The sequence below is a fragment of the Sus scrofa genome, chromosome 6, assembly GCF_054392235.1.
Source record: "Sus scrofa isolate SSC_HxYL_T2T_F1_AM1 chromosome 6, Sscrofa_HxYL_maternal_Yorkshire_Landrace_v2.0, whole genome shotgun sequence".
In the NCBI taxonomy this organism is placed as follows: Eukaryota; Metazoa; Chordata; class Mammalia; order Artiodactyla; family Suidae; genus Sus; species Sus scrofa.
The window spans coordinates 115,536,316-115,557,926 of NC_139388.1; the positions used below are offsets into that span (position 1 = coordinate 115,536,316).

The 21,611-nt window shown below is 45.7% G+C and overlaps 1 protein-coding gene across 1 annotated transcript in view; it reads right to left on the minus strand.

The window, feature by feature from the left end:
- Positions 1-4,278: 4,278 nt before the first annotated feature.
- The window catches only part of KCTD1 (potassium channel tetramerization domain containing 1), a 99,528-nt gene continuing 82,195 nt past the window's right edge, over positions 4,279-21,611 (minus strand). The window contains 2 exon segments of the mRNA NM_001244971.2: positions 4,279-5,239; positions 10,120-10,425. Coding sequence (NP_001231900.2) covers positions 5,081-5,239; positions 10,120-10,425 — 465 coding nt within the window. The 3' untranslated portion in view covers positions 4,279-5,080.

The following is a 21,611-nucleotide window of genomic DNA, read 5'->3' on the forward strand; positions in this document are numbered from 1 at the left end:
GAATCCTAAATGGACAAACTGGAAAAGCAGCCACTTATCTGCCTCTCACACAAACACTGTTCTAGCCAATCAAGTCTGCTGACCCCACAGTTGAATATCCAGAGCCCACCTCCTAGGATTCTCCAAAAGCTGCTGAATCAAATCCAACCCTGAGCCTAGCACTCAAGATCAACCCCTGCTCCAGTCCAATTCCACTGACCTTTCTGCCATGTTTCATGTCCCAGACAACCCAGCTGCATCCCACACCATTCTCTGAACCTGCCTTCCGCTTCCCAGCTTGGAGCTTTGCCCTCCCTCTATACCCCTTCCTTGTGAAAGCCTACGCATCTTTTAGGTGCCACCTCCCCTGTGATGCTTTTCTAATTTCCCCAACCAGATGTGAACCCTTATCATCTGGCATTTCTTCGGTTTGTAAATCTGATGCATATCCATAGTGCCTTTGCTGTTAGCTATGTACAGGCCCTAAGCCGGCTGCTGGATGTGTGGGTACTCCCCCCAGATACCCCATGGAAGAAACCACATCATGGTCCTCGTAGTATCACCCAAACAGACTGTCCAATATATTGTAAGGGATGCTCAAAATATTTAAATATAGGAATACATTTGCATTCTTTTTTTTTTCTTTTTAATCTTTTTCAAGGGCTGTATTCAGGGCATATGGAGGTTCCCAGGCTAGGGGTCCAATCAGAGCTGTAGGGGCTAGCCTTCGCCACAGCCACAGCAATGTGGGATCCAAGCCGTGTCTGCAACCTACACCACAGCTCATGGCAATGCCAGATCCTTAACCCACTGAGCAAGGCCAGGGATTGAACCTGTGTCCTCGTGAATACTAGTCAGATTCATTTCTGCTGAGCCATGATGGGAACTCCTATGTTTGCATTCTAAGGAGAAATGCTGTTAACTAATAATCTGCTTTCTTCCTCATCCTACTACAACACAAAACTTACTTTTTCTCAAAAATTTTGCTTTGGGCCCTCCTTAGAAAGCTAAACTGAAAATGAGCCTTTCTCATGTCTTTTACTTGATGTCTTAATAGTTTCTTTAACTGAGAAATGGGGATAACCTCTAGGTGGTCCTAAGGATTCAGTGAGTTCTGTGCAGGTAGCATGCTTAGTGAAGTGCCTTGGACAGAGCAAATGTCAAATGCACAGCTATTATTATTACTATGTGGAAACTCACCTAATATTTAGAAACCAGTTTAGAACTGGCTTTGCTTCATTCTATTTTTCTAAAAATACTTCTTAGTACAGAGCAGATCAAAGATTATAGTTTGTGTGACTTGGACTAAAGAAATGGATTTTGCTCAGAAAAAAAAAAAAGGTTATTTTAAACACCACCAATGGTTCAATCAATAGCATTTTTTTTTCTTCTTTTTAGGGCCGCACTCTCAGCATAAGGAGGTTCCCAGGCTGGGGGGTGAATTGGAGCTGCAGCTGCTGTACTATACCACAGCCACAGCAACGCCAGATCAGAGCCACATCTGCAGTCTACACCACAGCTCACAGCAACGCCAGATCCTTAACCCACTGAGTGAGGCTAGGGATCTAACCCACAACCTCATGGTTCCTAGTCGGATTTTTTTCTGCTGAGCCACAGCAGGAACTCCAACAGTAGCTTTTTTAAAAGTACACATTTATAACCACCAAGGTAATGACTGATTCAGGAAAAGATTACCAATGAACATAAAACCACCAGGTTGAAAATGCATTGAAGAACAGGATATTTACAGTCTCCTAATTTCATCCCGTAGATTAGTTATTAATTACAATGGGAAGAGCTAATTTCTAATTTTGGAGAAATCTGGTGACTGTCACCTCAACCAAGTGGTCAGTATTGCTGGCACCAGAGAAATATCAGAAATGACATGCAATAAAATTTACAATAGCAAAAAATAAAAATAAAAACAAAAAATAGAAATAAAATTATCACTATGATGGGTCAAACAGACCCTTATGATGTGATGTAATGAGTGAAAAAATCACCTGTGTCGTATTCTTGCAAAAAAAAAAAAAAAATTTAACCTGACTCTACCAAGAGGAACCAACCAGACAAATCCAAATTGTGCAACAAATTCCAGAACAATTGACTTATACTCTTCAAATAAACCTATGTCAGGGAACACAGAAAAAGAAAGCAAAAGAAAAGGAAAAAATATAGAATCTTTCTAAATTAGGATCTAAGAGACATTAATAATCAATGCAGTGCATAAAATAAACATGGCTATAAAGATCCTTATTGGGACAACTGGTGAAGTATGAATAACCCTATATGTTGGATAATTAAAAGTAGGGGGGAAACAATGGAACAATTGTATTTTGATTGACAAGCTCTTTCCTGAAGTACTTTAGTATTTGGGAATCTATTGGTTGTAAGACCTAAAAACATAAACATTATATGTCACATATTTGTCCTGTTGAAACGGATCAGAGATTTTTGTAGAAAAAATGTGCAATTGGCTTGTAATTGTTTAAAAGGGCATATGAGCTCAGAAAAGAATAAAGTGCACATAATTTTGTGGACTATTTGATTGGAACAATTGTAACTGCCCAGAGAAAGTGCTGGGTAAATGTTAACTGATGACAATAACCAGCAAAGTCCCAAAGCGGGGCCCTGGTTTTATTGCTTTTAGGAAATTTTACCCCCTGAGAATAAATTACTAGTAAAATCATAGGCAATTTCATTCTCCTTTCAGTGGACGTGGATGACCAGATAGCCGGTGGGAGCAACCCTGGCTGTCTCCATCTGAGCGGTGGTGTATTAACCTCAAATAAGGGGGAATTAAACAACCCCGCGAAAGCCTGGCTGGCAGTCATTAGAGTAATTCAGTGTTGGGGCTGCCTCTGTGTTTCAGGGGGTGATAGGAGCCATTAACAGCTTACTTTTAGTTTCAGGAGCCACAGATTATTTTCATTACTGGTGTCCTCAGGCATAGACTTTTTAATTTAAAAAAAGAGAGAAAGTTCAGAATGGAAACAGTCCATCACCACAGGAACATCTCTGCAGCAGAAACACATTATAGTTGACCTGTCAATCTCAGCATCATCCCAGGTTTATTTTGAGTGTCTGGAATGAGGAAAAGGAAGTAGGGAAGAAAGGTGATGGCAGGGCTGACAGAGGAGCCTCCAGAATCACTAATACCTGGGAAAGACTGAGGGCTTAATTCCAAAAGTGGTATTGAAATCTTGTGTTTCTCACCTCTCTGTCTAATAAGAAAGTGATCATTCTGGCCTTGCTACTTTCTCTCTCTTTCAAGGCCATTAATGCCCTACTTTTTGGATGTTTTGGACAGGTATTATGGTAGATCCATGCTGGCTACAAATTCTTTGTCACTCTTCCCAACAGGAGATGGATTTTATCCCCTGCTCCTCCTTGCATCTGAGCTGGTTCTGAAAATGCTGAATAGATCACTGCAGAAGTGTGCCCAGTAGCTCCAGGTGTGGCCTTTTGGGGGGCAGTGGCTTCTTTCCTCCCTCTTGGAATGCAGCTGCCATGCTGAGAGGGGCCCAAGCCACCCAGAGAGGATGTGGCCTGTAACAATTGGATTGGCAGCCCCCTGTGGGGATGCCAACGTGGCTGTTCCAGCCCAGTCACAACCCAGATGACATCATGAGCAGCCGAAGAAGCCCAACCAAGGTCAGTCCACACAAGAGGATCACAGAATTGCGTGAGAACATCAAATATTGTTTTAAGCTGCTAAGTTTGGGCGTGGTTTGCTCTGTAGCAATAGATAACTGAAATTTGTTGTTTTTTTTTTTTTTTTTTTTTTTTTTTCCCTTCTTTTTAGGGGCACATCTGCTGCATGTGGAGGTTCCCAGGCCCGGGGGGCAAATCAGAGCTGCAGCTGTCAGCTTATGCCACAGCCACAGCAACGCCAGATCTGAGCTGGAGCTGCAGCTTGTGGCAATGCCAGATCTTTAACCCACTGAGCAAGGCCAGGGATCAGACCTGCATCCTCATGGACACCATGTCAGGTTCTTAACCCTCTGTGCCACAACAGGAACTCCAATAACTGAAATCTTTAATCAAAAAGTTCACAGGAAAGAAGGTTTATCTTGCTAACCAACACAGACTAACAAAGCACGGGACCTAACACCTACCGAGAGGGCACAGAACTGTTCAGAATGAGGGTCAACATCCTTATCCTTTAGTGGGTTTTGATCTCAACGCCAGCCTCAGCTTTTAGGCTTCTTCTTTTCGATGCCCCACACAGAAAATTGTAAAAAAGATAAATTTTGTTTTGATGCAGGTTCACCCCAACACGCGTGTTTCACACAGACCTTATTTTTTAAACAGAGTTTATTGTATTTAATACATTATAAAATTTGAAAAACTGTAGGAAAGCAGCAGACTCAAACTGGAGCAACTCTAACAAGTAATAATTCTGGCCCCTTTGCAAAACTGATCAGTTTAAAAACAAAGTAAGTTCACATCTGTGAGGTGGACAAAAAAGTGTGACTTCTGTACAAACTACATTTAAAATTTCATGTCTAACGTCTTTCAAATGCAGTGTGCTCATGAGAGGTTTTTTTGAAGTCCTACCTGGTCCCCCATATAAAGAGAGACATGAAACTTCCATACGCAGGAAATGTAATTCTAGTGGTTGGTTTTTGTTGTTTTTTTTTTTTTTTTTTTTTTTAAAAAAAAAAAAAAAAAAAAGGAAAAAGAAAGACAAAGGAAAAAGAAACAATGGATGGCTGTTGGCAACGAAAACGGTAAGGAGATGCGTCCTCACTGCTCATGGCTTGTTTATTGGTCAGAGGCCTCAGGAGGCCCAGGACACTTCACGGCCATCACAGCACCACCTTCTTCTTTTTTTTTTTTTCTTTTTTTTTTCTTTTTTTGCATTTCCTACCTTTTGACATATATATATATATTTATATATTTTTTACACCTCGAGGATATCACTATTCCAATTGTTCCCATATGAATACAGGTGTGGTCTCTATTGGATATAAATGTGTCTTTTATTCAATTTTAGGTCCAGGACTTGGTGTGCTGTCCCAACTGCACATAAATGTCCCTTTTTTCTGTTTGCGTCATATGTATGTTTTCTTCCTTTTTGCATAAGAAATACGTCCACTTAGTCCAGAGGCTCTTGCTTTATCCGGATGACGGAGGGTCCGCGGGGCGTCCGCCTCAGCTCCCGCCGCAGGACGTATTCGCTGAACTGAGATGAGTCCACTCCTCCCCCGCAGGAGCCCACGATTTCAAACCCTCTTTGCTGCAACCTCTCGAGGACCTGTGAGGGGCCGAGACAAGCATCTGGTTAGGGGTGAGCTAGGTCCTTAGGCCACATCAATAGCGCAAAGACTGTCCCAGGTTTGAGGTCACGTGCAGCTCTGGTCCATCTTATCCAACCTCTAAGTCCCTCTGAGGTGCTGCTTTCAAAGACTATGGATTTAAGGGCTGGAGGGAGGGGGCAAATGTTTCTAATACCTACAATGTGCCTTTCCACAGTAGCTTTCCCCAGGCCAAATTCACTTACTCATTACGACCACCTGGCAGAATGGGTGGAGTGAACCCATTTGATAGATGAGAAAACAGAGGCTCACACCTAAGATGTGATGGAATTGGGTTTCCAACTCAGGTCTCTTTGGCCTCCAAGCTCATGTTTTTTGGCAAATGTGCAACCTTACCTTCTCTGCAGAAAGACAAGGTTCACATTTCAAAGCTCCTTTACCACTAACATATTCGATGAGATGATAAGGATTATAGAAAAACAGTGACGTTATCTGAACTCACTCCACTGGCAACTGATCCTCAACTCATTCACTCTTGACTCGGCCACTGTTCAGGTTTCCTGATACTGAGTTCATCTGTTTCATCTTGGAAGACTGATGCAATTTCAATAGCAGAACCAATGGATTATCTACAGCTTTTCAAGTTTGTGGAATTTGCAGTAGATTTATTGCCTTGTGTGCATCCAGGGGGGCAACAATAAATAAAATGGTTATATATGCTACATATTAGAAAACACATCGAAAACATAGATGTTCCAAACTTCTCATACAACCATAACCTGTATAACCTCTTTAATTTTTTTTTTTTTTTTTTTTTTGCTTTTTAGGGGCCATACTTGCGGCCTATGGAGGTTCCCAGGTTAGGGGTCCAGTTGGAGCTACAGCTGCCAGCTACACCACAGCCACAGCAATGCAGGATCCGAGCTGCGGCTGTGACCTACACCATAGCTCACGGCAATGCTGGATCCTTAATCCACTGAGCGAGGCCAGGGGCGAGGCCAGGGATCGAACCCGCAACCTCATGGTTCCTTGTCAGATTTGTTTCAGCTGCACCAACATGGGAACTCCTGCCTCTTCTTTAATTTTGAAATCAAATACCTGATGCCAGAAAGATCCCTGGATTTGTCACTGTTTATTTGACACCCCTGAATGCAGGGAAAAATTCCTGAAATGCTTAGATATGCGAAAAGACTGGAAATTGATCTAGAGCATTGTGTTTCTTTAGGAATCCAACAAATATGAGACTTGAAGAAGTTCCCTGCCAGGATTCTGGATATAATTATTTCCACACCACTCAAAAGGCATAATGACTTAATCATAACTTAAAAAAATAGGTGGCTCAAATTTTATAAATTTCTGGAACAAAGTAAAATGTTACCAAATAACTTTTTTATTTTTTGCCATGCATGCAGCATGTGGAAGTTCTAGAGCCAGGGATCGAACCCACACCCAACAATTGCCTGAGCCACAAGAATGACAATGCTGGATCCTTAACCCACTGAGTCACATGGGAGCTCCTCAAATAACGTTCAAAATATAGTCAATGTACGGTGAATCCTTACTATTTTTTTGAATTATTATTTTTGGTTGCCTACTTTTACATGGAATATAATCTGCCATTTTGCAAAATAGCTAGCTAGATGAATTGGAAAGTAGATGTATGTTTTCTAAAAATTAAACCTTCAAGTGCTGGCAAATTGAAAACAAAACAAGGAGCTTCCATTATGGCTCAGAGGGAATGAACCCAACTAGTATCCATGAGGATGCAAGTTCAATCTCTGGCCTCATGTAGTGGGTTAAGGATCTGGCGTTGCCATAAGCTGTGGTGTAGGTTGCAGATGTGGCTTGGATCCTGTGTTTCCGTGGCTGTGGTGTAGGCTGGCAGCTGTAGCTCCAATTGGACCCCTAGCCTGGGAACTTCCATGTGCCGTGGGTGCAGCCCTAAAAAAAAAAAAAAAAAAAAAAAAAAGAAAAGAAAAACAAAGCAAAACAAAGCAAGTCCTTATGAGAACAAAATGATCACTCTCCCTGTAGTTTCTACTTGTATACATAAATTCACAATGCATATACATACCAGGCAGCAAAAGGACACGATGAAGAAAACAATCTGTAGGTTCAAAATTAAGCACATTAAGATGTGCATTGGTGGTAGGAGAATAAAAAGGCAAATAAAAAGGTGCAGAGCATGCTCTAAGGAGATTTCCCCAGTAGAGGCAAGAATGTAGCTTGTTAGCAAGAAACACCCCAGTTTCCTTGGCCAATCCATCACCCTGTAAGGGATTCTTTGCCTTGACCAGGAGAAGTGTCACAAGGTAGAGGACACTGACCAATAAAGAACTTAACTCTGCTAACATTTCTCTTCCAGTGCTATTAGGTTGCTAAATTACTAAAATAAGGAATCCCTAAATTAGCTTCCTCCCCAGAGGATCCTATATGTGTAATATGATAATTATTTCAACATGATCCACTGTTTACCTTGAATGTGGTAAAGCTTACTCCAAGGCAATGCAGAGTTTATGCTTCTCAGCCATTACTTTTTATTTAATTTTAATTTTTACTTTTTGTCTTTTTGCCTTTTCTATGGCTGCTTTCTGTAGCATATGGAGGTTCCCAGGCTAGGGGTCCAATCAGAGCTGTAGACATTGGCCTACACCACAGCCACAGCAACACAGGATTTAAGTCACGTCTGTGACCTACACCACAGCTCACGGCAATGCCGGATCCTTAACCCACTGAGCAAGGCCAGGGATTGAACCCGCAACCTCATGGCTCCTAGTCGGATTCGTTAACCACTGTGCCACAATGGGAACTCCCCCAGCCATTACTTTTTAAACATCACTTACTAGTATTAAAGTTCCTTAAAGTCAGCCTCATTTGGGAATGATTTGGTGGGAAGTGGGGCTCCTGTGCCTCATCCCAAAACCTCTGAACACCTAGAAGATGGTGCCTCTTTCTTGGTCGGTGGGGCAGGAAGCTACTATGGCCGTGTCATATGACAACGTTGATCCAGATGGAAATTTCCACATCTGATCAGACTCAAATGACTGGGAAATGTGTCAGGCTTATGAATTTATGACAGTTATTCAGTGGCCTGGGGTGAGGGGTTAGAGAAGCACTGAAATGCTGTCTAGAGAAAGCCAGGGGCCAGGCATGGGTTGGAGGGGAAAGGCTTTCAGGGCTCTCGAAGCGTTTATAAATAGCAGAGGCCATGCTCAGGAACACCACGCAGAGTGGCCTGGGGCGCACCTCCAGACCTGGGTGACCCAGAGGGCACGCAGTGCCTTCCTCCCCACCCCCGGGGCTCAGTTTCTGCCAGTTTCCTGCTGCTCTGCTCTCAAACAGCTGTTCACAAATTTTAACAGTTATAAACAGTTGTGAAACCATTGCCAAGGTACAGGATGGTAGTGTGGAGGTTTCTAGTCTTGGAGTTTGAGGAGAGGTTTTGTTGGCTTGATATTGAATAAAGCCATGGGCCTGATCCAATTAGAAAGAGGGAGAAAACCCCCTAAACCTTCACTTCACTGACTTCGAATTGTTTCGAGTCACACAGACCTAGAGTCAAGATCCAGGTACGCTTCTGTTTTCTCATCAGCAAGATGGGGAATTAATTGTGCTGACCTGTTAGGGTTGGTGTGAGAAGACAATGCACGTACAACCCTTGGCCCAGGGCTGGACACGTTGTCAAGATGGTGACAGCACCCACCAGCATCTAAAGCACATGGCACCTCACGTGGTGTAAACCAAACTTCGGCATTCCACCCTTCAGTCTCCCCCCATAAACTTCTCCATCTCAGGAAATGCTAATTCCACTCACCCAGTTCCTCTGCCCCAAATTTTAATCATCCTTGGCTTCTGTCTTATAACCTGAAGCCATTGTCAGAACCACTCAAGATATTCAAAGGCCAACACTTCTCAGTTATCGCTTGGACCAGAGCTTTCTAACTGGTTCCCTTGCTCTCCCTGATTTCCACCTGTTGCTGGAGTATTCCTTTTTTCTTTTCTTTCCTTCCTTTCCATTTTTTTTTTTTTTAAAGGGCTGCACCTACGCTATATGGAGGTTCCCAGGCTAGGTGCTGTATTGGAACTGCAGCCACCTGTCTATGCCAGAGCCACAGCAATGCAGGATCTGAGCCACATCTGCAACCTACACCACAGCTCATGGCAACGCCCGATCCTTTATCCACTGAGTGAGGCCAGGGATCCAACATGCAACCTCATGGATACTAATCAGGTTCGTTTCCACTGAGCTACAACGGGAACTCCTGGTGTGTTCATTTTCAAATATGAATTACGACAGGTCACTCTGTTGCTCAAAATCTTCAAATCATTTTCCATTTTACTCACACAAGCCAGGGAACCAAAATCAAAAGAGACCAAAAAGAAGAATCCCAGAGCCCTTGCTACCCTCTGTGAGACACCCCATCCTCCGTCCCTGGCTGCCTGCAGCCCTGGGTCGCCACACTTCTTATCCCACTTTCACTGGCTTCAAGCTTTCCTGATATTCCCTGCTCCCCCGCTGGGATTCTCTTCGTCAGGCATCCTCTTCTCACTGCCTGCCTGACATGCAGGGACACCCCTGCCCACAATTCCATGATGTAAGTTCGTGAAAACTAAGCTATTGTCTATCCCCTTCTCGCCTGTATCTCCAGTGCTCCTACCAGCACCCAGCACATAGTAGATGTTCAATAAACATTTGTGGAATGACTGAATGAATGCTGTCGAGGGGTGAACAGTTTAACCCCCATGCCACACACACACACAGAAGGATTACCGGTGAGCGATCCCTGCTCTTTGGAGGGAGGGCGCCGTGGGAAGGCAGGGGTGAGTAAGAGCACTGAGAGTGGCATTGGATGTCACACAGCATGTGATGACACTGTACCTGCACTGAGTTGAGGTGACAGTAGCCATTCAGTGGGAACCTGATGACGTGCGTGGAGTCGTGATTCCAGCCTGCGTTGACAGAGTTACACATCACATCGCCGATTTCTGGAAACACTTCCTCTATCAAGGATTTGTCACCACTGAGCGTGATCCTTTCTCCGAGGTCTGGGGCAACACGCACCACCAGGCACTCACAGGGCCTCGAAAAGCGGCCACTTTCTCTGTCCTGTTTCCATCTTTCCATCTCCAACAGCATGGGCTGAAGCTGAAAATATTTTGCCTCTTCGTATAACAAAGTGTAGTCCTGAAAAAAAAAAAGGCATTTTTTTCACAGCATAAAATGCAAACGTAAGGTACAGAACTTGTTCACACATAAGAGATGGATTTTTTACCTCTGTCATTTCAATGATCAAATCTGGGAGTAAATTTTTCACGTCTAACACATTTGTACAGACTGTGTTTGCAGTCACTCACTTTTTCATTCATTCATTCAGTGGTTATCCTAGGAGTTGAGAGGACTAAGGAGTGGGTGGGACTGTTCTAAGTGCTTTCCAGAAATTAAACCCTATAATCCCCATAACTGTCCAGAGACCTGGGAACCCTTTTTTGTTCCCATTTTGCAGATGAGAAAACTAGGATATGAAAGGATACACCTAAGGCTTTTTTCTTTTTGTAGAAAAGTGCCTTTGGGTATTTAAAGTATGTTGGTGAGAATCCACTTTATATCCTCTGGATGGAATGGTGTGTGTGGGCTGAGGCGAGGGAGGGACAGCCATGCATCATTCTGGCCTGAGCTCCTTGTCACCTTCAGTGGCAGCTCCAGAACTGCTCGCTGGAGGGAGAGGGCCAGGGCCACAGTGGAAGTGGGGCTGGAGAGATGGTGGATGGGTGCCTGGAGGGCACACATGCTGCCTTTACCTCAACCTGTGGGTGATTCGTGATGGTTTTGGGGAGGCTGATGGAGAGACGTGCTGCCCTCAGCCAGCTCTCAGCACCCCCATCGAAAAGCTGGAGAGCAAACAACATTAGGCCTGGGCTCCCACACGACAGAAGTGCATGAAAGGAAGACAGTCCACTTCTTTCTTTTTTGGGTGGGCGCTCACTTGAGGCATATGGAACTCCCAGGCTGGGGGGCTGAATCAGAGCTGCAGCTGCCGGCCTACGCTACAGCCACAGCGATGAGGAGCTAAACTGCATCTGCGACCTATACCACAGCTCACGGAAACACTGGATTCTTAACCCACTGAGAGGGTCCAGAGATCGAACCCTCATCCTCATGGATCCTAATCAGGTTTGTTACCTCTAAGCCACAACGGGAACTCCCGAAATGGGTACACTTCTGAAAGCACAGTCACCTAGTCTTTGGGCGCGCTTTATTTTCCTCTTGTCTTTAAAAAAAAAAAAAAATCTATTGAAACACACACAAGCCACTGAATGGGAGGACGAAAGAGGATGAGGGGGAGGTAGCAGCTTAGGAATGATGTTATCAAGCAGGTTGATATTATGTCTAAACGTAGCTATGGCCACAATCATTTCTGGCTGTGAGGTACGTGGATACTTGTCTAGACACGTTGACTGAGAACATTTTAATCAACTGACACAGGCATTTTGCCTCCCTTCCAGGGGCTGGAGCTGGCAGGCAGTGCCCGGTGCCTGCAGGAAAACCACTATCTGAGCCCAGGGCCCAAGCACCTGTCAGAGGCTGCTGCTGTCTGCAGGATGGAGCCTGGGGAAGAGGATGACCGCAGAACTGTTTTTTATTTGGCACTTTGCTCTCTTTCTTGCAAATCAACAGCAGCAGCAGCAGCATTATTCAAGGCTTCCAGAGAAAACGGTGTGGAGAGGCAAGAAAGGATGAGTGGGCCTCCAGCTGGATCATGCACCTTCCAATGCTGAGAAACGTGGGCAGGGGGAGGACACTGCCATCAGCATGTGTCAGCGGCAGGGGCTGCTTTACTTTGTCCTCTCCCAGCCACTCCATCACTCTGGGAGCCCTGGTTCCCTGCAGGAGAGCAGACCATTGCTCTGATCATCTATGTCACCTGCTTAGCCTCCCGACTCACAGGAGCATGCCTTTCCCTCCCTTTTCCAGGGCCGAGAAGCAGCCTGTGGCCCTTGGCTTCTGGTCCTGCATCCCTCCCGGTTCTGCTTCTGTGGTCACATCTCTTCCTCTTCCTCTGACCCCCCTGCCTCCTTCTTTCACTTGTAAGGATCCCTCGAGCACACTGGGTCCACGTGGATTATCCAGGATAATCTCCCCATCTCAAGACTCTTAATCTAATCACATCGGCAAAGTCCCTTCTGCCGTGTGAGGTGACACATTCACAGCTTCCAGGAATGAGGACAACAGTGTCTTTGGTGAGCATTATTCTGCCCACCATGCAGTAGATGGTCACGTGAGCTTTCTGGGCAGCCCCCTGAGTCCCCTCACTCTGTTCACATTCTGCTTACAGCGAAATCCCACACCTTTTACACAAAGCTGCTGTGGAGCGAAGTCTTCCTCATCCAGGCTTTGTGAACAATTTCACACCCCCCGTTATTTATCCCTCTTTAAATTACACGCTGTAGGTTCTGAATTTGTGCCAATGCACTGAGGAAACTCGGATCCTTTCACCCAACGTTCTCAGCCTCCCTCTCATTTTTGCATCATTTTGAACTGGGTGTTCTGTTTCTATGTGTGAATCATTTCTTAAAGTCTGGCGAGGACAGGGCTTATATACAGGTCTTTTGTTCAGGCTGATGCTCAGGTAATAAACTGTCTCTGGATTCTGGCTGTCCATTTATACAACCTGTAATCCAGCCCATCATGGTGGCCTTTGTTGGGTATCTTGTTGAACTACGGTGTGTTTGGGTGGGACTCCAGCAAGGCTGGGTCTGGGAGGGGCTCCAAGTCGCAGTATTGCCAGGAATTGGCCTTTACGATTGGGGGCCCCAGTCTACTCATCTGTCACACAAGGAGAGTGAATTACAGGGACGTTGCTTCCAGCCCTGCTAGTCTATGCATCTGTGTCCATGACAACGCCCAGATCTACCAGTTTGTCTACCATAACCCAAGCAATGAGGCCAACAGGACTCAGACGCGCTGCCTCTGAACCCGTGTCACCTTCACTCTTCCTCTGAGTTCAGGAACCGCCTGCCTGGTAACCGGCTCAGATGTCCTGCGGTGGACGGACAGCGCCTCTCTGCCCAGCGTTGCTCAGTCATCGTATCTGCTCTTGGAAAATGAGGGCAACACGAGCCTTTATCAGGCTTTTGGCCCTGCTGAGCGATGTCTCAAGGATCCTGCTAGGGGCCGTTAAAGTGAAGGATGAAAAAGGCTCCCCCGAAGGTCAGCCTGCGCCTGCGTGTCATCAGCTCAGGGGCCTGGCCTTGAATGACTCCAAGCTGCCGGGTGTTCTTTTGCTCTCTTTTGATTCTCTTGGCTCCATTCCTTCTTTTTCCACTCTGTTTCGTCTGGTCTCCAGGGCAGAGCCGGCGTAGGTGCTGGGAGAGCAGAAGCTGAGGGACAGCTGAGCATGTGCGGCCACCCACTCCCGCGCTGACTCACTTCCCAGCATCACCCTCCGCCAGCCGCAGAACTAAAAAGGTGGCTCTTGTGGTTACTTTCTGCTGGGAAACGCACGTTTTATCTATTTTATTCCTTTATTTCTGCCTTTCTCTGCTTCCTAATGTCGCGATTCCAGCCTCATGAGAGAACTCCATGCAGCACAGACTCAGGCTCCACAGCAGCGCTCTCTAGAAACTTCGTTCTCTCTTCCTTCCTCAGTGGGGATCATCTAACTTTACTGCCTGTATTTCACTGTTTTTAGAGTTTATGCTCCTGTTTCCTTTAATATTTTTTTCTGGCCTTGTGCTCACCTCTTCTGGTCTGTCAATCTTCTGAAGTCTTTTTTTTCTTTTCTTTTCAGGGCTGCAGGAAGTTTCCGAGTTAAGGGTTAAGGATCTAATCAGAGCTGCAGCTCCTGGCCTACACCAGAGCAAAGCAAGATCTGAGTAGCATCTGTGACCTATACCGCATCCTTAACCCACTGAAGGAGGCCTGGGATTGAACCCACATCCTCATGGGCCCTATGTGGGGATCTTAACCTGCTGAGCCACAATGGGAACTCTGAAGCCTAAGTTCTTATCTGATAATGCCCACCTTCTTTTCTTTGGTTTGTGCAAACTCTAGATGATTCAGCCTTTTGTTCCCAAGGAACCAGGGGAACTGGGCAGGGGTTTATGAGGCTGCAGTGGTTTCGCCCCAGTTCTTTTGCAAGAAGTGAATCCAAAGCATCTCTACCTGCTTTCAACAAAGAAATTCCAGAATGTTCTAGATGCTGTCATTCTCTTCCCCTCCTTCCCTCAATGATTTTATGTCTTTTTTTTTTTTTTTTTTTTGCCTTTTCTAGGGCTGTTCCAGCAGCACATGGAGTTCCCAAGCTAGGGGTCTAACCAGAGCTGTAGCCACCGGCCCAGACCAGAGCCACAGCAACGTGGGATCTGAGCCACATCTGTGGCCTACACCACAGCTCAAGCAACGCCGGATCCTTAACACACTGAGCAAGACCAAGGATCGAACCTGCAACTTCATGGTTCCTAGTCGGATTGATTAACCACTGCGCTATGACGGGAACTCTCCCTCAATGATTTTACTTTCTCTAATTAATACAGCATCGACCATATCTCTTGCTTAGCCTCATATCCAGCTCAAGAGAATTATGTTATTCACAGGCCTATTACCACATTTAAATAATTAAAAAAAATTTTTATTACAGCCGCACCTGGCACATATGGAAGTTCCTGGGCTAGGGGTCAAATTGGAGCTGCAGCTGCTGACCTACACCAAAGCCACAGCAACACCAGATCCAAGCTGCATCTGCACCCTATGCCACAGCTTGCAGCAATGTTGGATCCTTACCTGGTGTTAAGGGATTGAACCCACATCCTCACAGAGACATCTGGTCCTTAACCTGCTGAGCCACAATGGCTCCTATTTTTATTTTTATTTACTTTTTTGTCCACACCTGTGGAAGTTCCTAGCATAGGGATCAAACACACACCACAGCAGTGACAACACCACATCCTTAACCCACCAGCCACCAGGGAACTGCAATACATTTTTTTTCCCCATTTTTTAAAGTTTTTTTGAAGTATAGTTGATTTACAATGTTGGGATAATTTCCACTGTGCAACAAAGGGATTCAGTTATACATGTACACACATCCATTCTTTTCCAGATTCTTTTTGCATATAGACTACCACAGACTATTGGGTAGAGTTCCCTGTGCTATACAGCAGGTCCCCACTGGGCAATCATTTCCAATACTTTTTATTTTTTTGTCTTTTCTAGGGCCGTATCCTCGGCATATGGAAGTTCCCAGGCTAGGGGTCAAATCGGAGCTGAAGCCACCGGCCTACGCCAGAGCCACAGCAACGAGGGATCCGAGTCATGTCTGCAACCCACACCACAGCTCATGGCAACGCCGGATCCTTAACCCACTGAGCAAGGCCAGGGATTGAACCCACAACCTCATGGTTCCTAGTTGGATTCGTTAACCACTGAGCCAGATGGGAACTCCCAATACATGTTTTTATTTATTTATTTTTAATTTTTATTTTATTTTATTTTATTTCCTGCTGTACAGCATGGGGATCAAGTTACTCTTACATGTATACATTCCCCTCCCCTTTGTTCTGTTGCAATATGAGTATCTAGACCCAATACATATTTTTAAAGTAAAACATTTTTTTTTTTTTTCTGAGATCTGCAATGGCGTTTTGCGGCTGAAAGATCAAGATCTTATTTTACAGATGAATACATTGAGCTCCCCTGAGACCCTGGAGATAGGTACACAGAACAAGAACGTAAATGTAAGTGGACTCCAAAAGGTGAATGGGCCAGGTTTCCAAAGCTTATGTCTTATAGGATATTTGGAACTTGGAAGATATTTTCCCTACAGGGAAGAAAGGGCTATTCACTGTGTACAGGTTTCCTAATGCTGCTGTTAAAAATGACTGCAAATTTGGTGGTTGAAAATAGCACAGATTTATTCTCTTACAGTTCTGGAGGTCAAGAGTCTGAAATGGGTCTCACAGGGCTAAAGCCAGGATGTTGGCAGGGCCGCCTTCCTTCTGGAGGCTCCAGGGGAGAATCAGTTTCCAGCTTCCAGTGGCTGCCCATGATGCCTGGCTCGTGGCCACCACACCACTTCCTTCATCACACTTTCTCTGCCTCCCACCCTCCTGCCTTCCTCTTTCACTTCTCAAGACCCTCGTGGTTCCACAGGCCCCCCATGGATTAGCCAAGATAATCTCCCCATTGCACGGCCCCTAAACTTAATCACACCTGCAAGGACCCTTCTGCCACGTAAGGTGACACAGTCACAGGTTCTAGGGGTTAGGATGTGGATACCTTAGGGGGGGGCCATTCTTCAGCCTACCACACATGGCTTCTAGTTCCACAGAACAGTTCAAAGCCTTAATTTACTCCTAATGTACTTGAAGTTTTACCCAGGAGTTGACAGGTTCCTCTGCTTAGCCACTCACTCACACACTCATGTTTTTTTTCTTTTTCTTTTTTTTAAGGGCCGGACCTGCGGCATATGGAGGTTCTCAGGCTAGGGGTGGAATATGAGGTGTAGCTGCCGGCCTACACTGCAGCCACATCAACGTGGGATCTGAGCTGCTTCTCTGACCTACACCGCATCTCACGGCAATACCGGATCCTTAATCCACTGAGTGAGGCCAGGGATCGAAACCGAAACCTCATGGTTCCTAGTCGGATTCGTTCCTGTTGTGCCACAATGGGAACTCCATGAACTCATTTTGAGATATGTTTATGTGCAGCTGCCACACTAGACCCTGTGGGCACAAAGAGGGCTTTTCTGGGAGCTTTAGAAGTTCCCCCTGCCCCAGAGCTTTAGAAGTTCTTCTCCCTCCCAAGCTCAGGACAGGGGGTGGGGGTGGGGGCGAGGTCCCAATGCTGGGCCCTCTCCCTGTGCTTGATGCCCCAGAAGGCAGGGTATGTATCAGGGCGCCTGCAAAGAAGAGGTGCCAAGAAAATGAGGGGAAATGAGAGGATTTTATATTTTATAACAGCATCCATGCGTACACCTCAACAAAAGCAGATCCCTGCAAAACTTTCCTTAAAAATTTTTTTTTTTATTGAGGGGGAGGTAGGTCATCATAGTTTTTTCAGTGTTTGAGGTTTGGGGGCCTCTATATTTCTTAATTCCCCTGGCTCTGCCATCTTTCTCTGGACTGATGTTCTTGCTTTTTTTCCTTCTGTCCTTTTCTTTAAAAGGATTTCACATTTTAATCCTTTGTGTGTGTGTGTCTTTTTTGTCTGTCTAGGGCCACATCCACAGCATATGGAGATTCCCAGGCTAGGGGTCTAATCGGAGCTGTAGCTGACAGCCTACACCACAGCTGCAGCAATGCCAGATCCGAGCTGCTTATGTGACCCTACACCACAGCTCATGGCTACACCAGATCCTTAACCCACTGAGCAAGGCCAGGAATCGAACCTGCAACCTCATGGTTCCTAGTCAGATGCGTTTCCACTGCACCATAACGGGAACTCCCTAAAAGGATTTCATTTTTTAGAGCAATTTAAGTTCACAGCAAAATTGAGCAGAAGACAGAGATTTTCCATACTCCCCCTTACCTGGCACATGCAAGCCTCAGCCGCACCCCCGCCACCCCAGGCCACTGTCAGCATGCTGACAGCCCCATCAGAACGGTCCAATTGTTACAAGCTATGAACCTACACTGACACATCATAAGTCCATACATTCTAAGTCCACACATGAGGGTTCACTCTTGGTGTGGAACATTCTATGAGTTTGGACAAATGTTTAATGATGCGTATCCACCATTAGAATATCACACAGAGTATTCTCCCTGCCCTAGAGCTCCTCTGTGCTCTGTCTATTCTGCCCTCTCCACCCCCAAGCCCCTTTCTTTTCCTCAAAGCCGAGAAAGACTGGCCCACATGCTCCTTTTCCTCTGCTACCACTTGACACTTCCAGTCAGGCTTCTTCCCGGTTCAGTGCCATCGACTTCCAGCTTCTCCCGACCACTCCTGTTTTCCTGGGGCAAGGATGCCCAGCCTAAGACTTATCCTGACGCTGTTAAAGGAAACGTAAGGAGCTCCCATCATGGCTCAGTGGTTAATGAACCCGATTAGTATCCATGAGGACACGAGTTCGATCCCTGGCCCCACTCGGAGGGATAAGGACCCGGTGTTGCCGTGAGCTGTGGTGTAGGTCGCAGATGCGGCTGGGATTGAGTGTTGCTGTGGCTGTGGTGTAGGGCTGCAGCAGTAGCTCTGATTCGATTCGACACCTAGCCTGGAAACCTCCACATGCTGCGGGTGTGGCCCTAAAAAGACAAAAGACCAAAAAAAAAAAAAAAAAAAAAAAAGGAAATGTAAGCAGTGGGCAAAGTCTCTTCTCTACCTGGTTACTGTCTCCACCCCAGCCTCTGACTCTCCTAGAGACAGGCTGCAGTGGACACAGGTGATAATGACAGGGCGCAGATGGCAGAGCTGAAGGCAGAGCCGAAGGCAGAGTTGAAGGCAGAGCCATCTGCATCTGGAAGCCACACCCCAGCTTAGCAAGTCACCTGGAGTCTACGCTCAGCAGTTAGGCCTGAAGTGTAGGGCATAGCGAGGGCTGGGCTAGAGATGCCATCTGAGATGGATGGTGCTAGGGCTGGCTGCGGCCACCTCCCAGCCCTGCTTCTGCAACTAGTCCTGCCTCGGAGGGAGTGTCCTTGGGAGAAGGTGAGAAGCGGGCCTTGGCAGGAATACTGGGAGGAACAGCCTCTGCACTGGAGACACAGCAGCCAAGAAGGGCTGGGGCACACATCCTGCGCTGACAGCTTGGGTGCTAGAGAAGAAAAACTTGTTGGGGGTCTATCCAGCTCGTAACCCTGCCTTCTCTGAGAAAGTTCAACCCTCAGAAGGAGTACCCAGAAGGCAGATCTGTGTTGCCACAGCGATTGGCTGAAGCATAAGCATCGGAGCCAACCTGAGCCAATCAGATGGCCTCCGTATCGAACCAAAAATGGGGAGAGAGACCCCGGGCATTGCTGGGGAGCATTCCAGAAAACCACAAACTCCCACGACCAAGGTCCTCAGAGCTGCTCTGATGTTTCCACCCCTGAGAGAGAGTTCCCAATAATTCTATGAGATAAATAGAATCTTTACTATCTATGAGATAAATAGAATCTTTCGTCTTTCCTTAAGCTAGGACCTTCTGCAATGTTTGGAGACTTTCTTGGTCTCTGACCGGGAGGGGTTGGGTGCTACTGGCATCTAGTGAGTAGAGGCCAGGGATGCTACTCAACTTCCAATCAGTCACAGGACAGTCCCATCACCAAGAATCATTTGGCCCCAAATGTTAAATAGTGTGAGGGGAGAAACCCTGAGCTAGACAGGGATCGTTTTTGTTGTAATTGAAGGAACACAGTACACACCCTGATCTAATGGTCAGTCCTTCTGTCATTAACAGTGGTTCAGCCACAAGTGTTTGCTAACGTGGTGTAACAGGAAGCACACATCATCAATGGAGATGTATTCCTGCAATGGAGATGTATTCCTGCCAAAATATTTAATTTAAACCTATGAAGCCTTTAGATACAACTTGCAGTTTACAGGAAATGTGAGGCTAGTGTAATGAGCTCACATGACAAGGCAACCAGACAAATCTAGATGGTGGGACGTTTGGTAGGGCAACTGGCCTGGTCTCTTCAGCAAGTCAGCATCATATAAAAAGGGACCATGTGAGATAAAAAAATGAAGGGACAGAACTAGATTCAGTAAGGTCCTGGATCATATTTTTCCAGCTTGGAAAAGCCATGTAGAAAGGACATTTTGGGGGGGTCAATCAGGGAAATTTGAATATGATTATAGTATTAGAGGAAATAAAATTTTATTAAGGTGGAAAGGTAGGGGAGTTCCCGTCGTGGCTCAGCAGAAATGAATCTGACTAGTATCCATGAGGACACAGGTTCGATCCCGCTCACTCAGTGGGTTAAGGATCCTGCATTGCTGTGAGCTGTGGTGGATCTTATGTTGCTATGACTGTGGTGTAGGCCAGCAGCTGCCACTCTAATTTGACCCCTAGCCTGGGAACCTCCATGTGCCATGGGGGTGGCTCTAAAAAGACAAAAAAAAAAAAAAAAAAAAAAAAAGTGGAAAGGTAGAGATATTGTTTGAAATAAACATAGAAAAAGACCCAAAAGCCTACGCACTAAGATTTTAACATCAGCAATTTCTGAGAGGTGGGAATATACTCTTGAAAATTTTTTTGCTTATCTATACTTTCAAATTTTCTATAATGTATGTATACTTCTATAATATTAAAAGGTTACTAGAAATAACTACTAGATGTTTGAACTTAAGCTAGGGAGAGGTTAAATTGGAGGGCAGTCTGCCAGCAAAGTTTTACTTATCTAAGAAGGGTAGACATTCATCCAGAGACCATGAAAGATGTTAGCAACATGGATGTTCAATATAGATGTTCAAAATAGAAGTCTAGAGGAGTTCCCATCATGGCTCAGTGGTAACAAACCTGACTAGCATCCGTGAGGACATGGGTTCGATCCCTGGCCTCGCTCAGTGGGTTAAGGATCTGGCGTTGCCATGGCTGTGGCATAGGCTGGAAGCTACAGCTCTGTTTCCGCCCCTAGCCTGGTAACTTCCATATGCCTCAGGTGCGGCCCTAAAAAGAGGAAAAACAGATTAAAAAAAAAAAAAAAAAGCCTAGAGAGGCGTAATTTTGTGGTTCCTCACCAAAAAAGGAACCAAAGCAGCTCTGGACTCACAGTGTACTGGGAATTACAACTATGCATATGTGTGTGTGCGCCCACATGTGTCCATGCACGGATGGGTGTGAGCAGAAAACAGAGTGACGACGAACAAGTCAATATAATTGGGGTGGAGGGAGAGATGAAGGGAAGAGGGAGAGTTATATCCATAATAAAACACTGCAAAGAGGTTCCCCAATCACTTATCTAGAAAACAAATTCCAACGCCTTTCAGTGGGAGCAGGGCACGAGCAGCTGCCACTTAAGTGGTGTTGTGAAGTATGAAATTATCTAAATTGTTAAATGGGTATCTAGCTCAGACAGCACATTTGCAGAATGAGATGTTAAGGGACGGAGGATGCTGTGATTTCAAGATTTCATGCCTTTGCTCAAACCTAGCATTAAATAGCTGGAGAGGGAAGCAGGTAATCAAGGAATGCGCTCCCTGCAAACACAGTGAGATTCTCTCCACTCACCAAACGCTGTGTCCCTCTTCCAAGGTCAGGGAAGAAACTGCCCAGAAAGAAAGCACCTACTGTACTGTTCAGGGTCGGGCCGACTGAGAGCCCGTCTGTGTGCACCTGTCTTTCTGATTCCCACAAACTGCGGTGGATGTATCTCCATCATAACCACGAGGGCCGAATGGCCACCCCGGCTTATTTTCTCCTGCTCCGCCAGGTTCCAGATTCCCTGTAA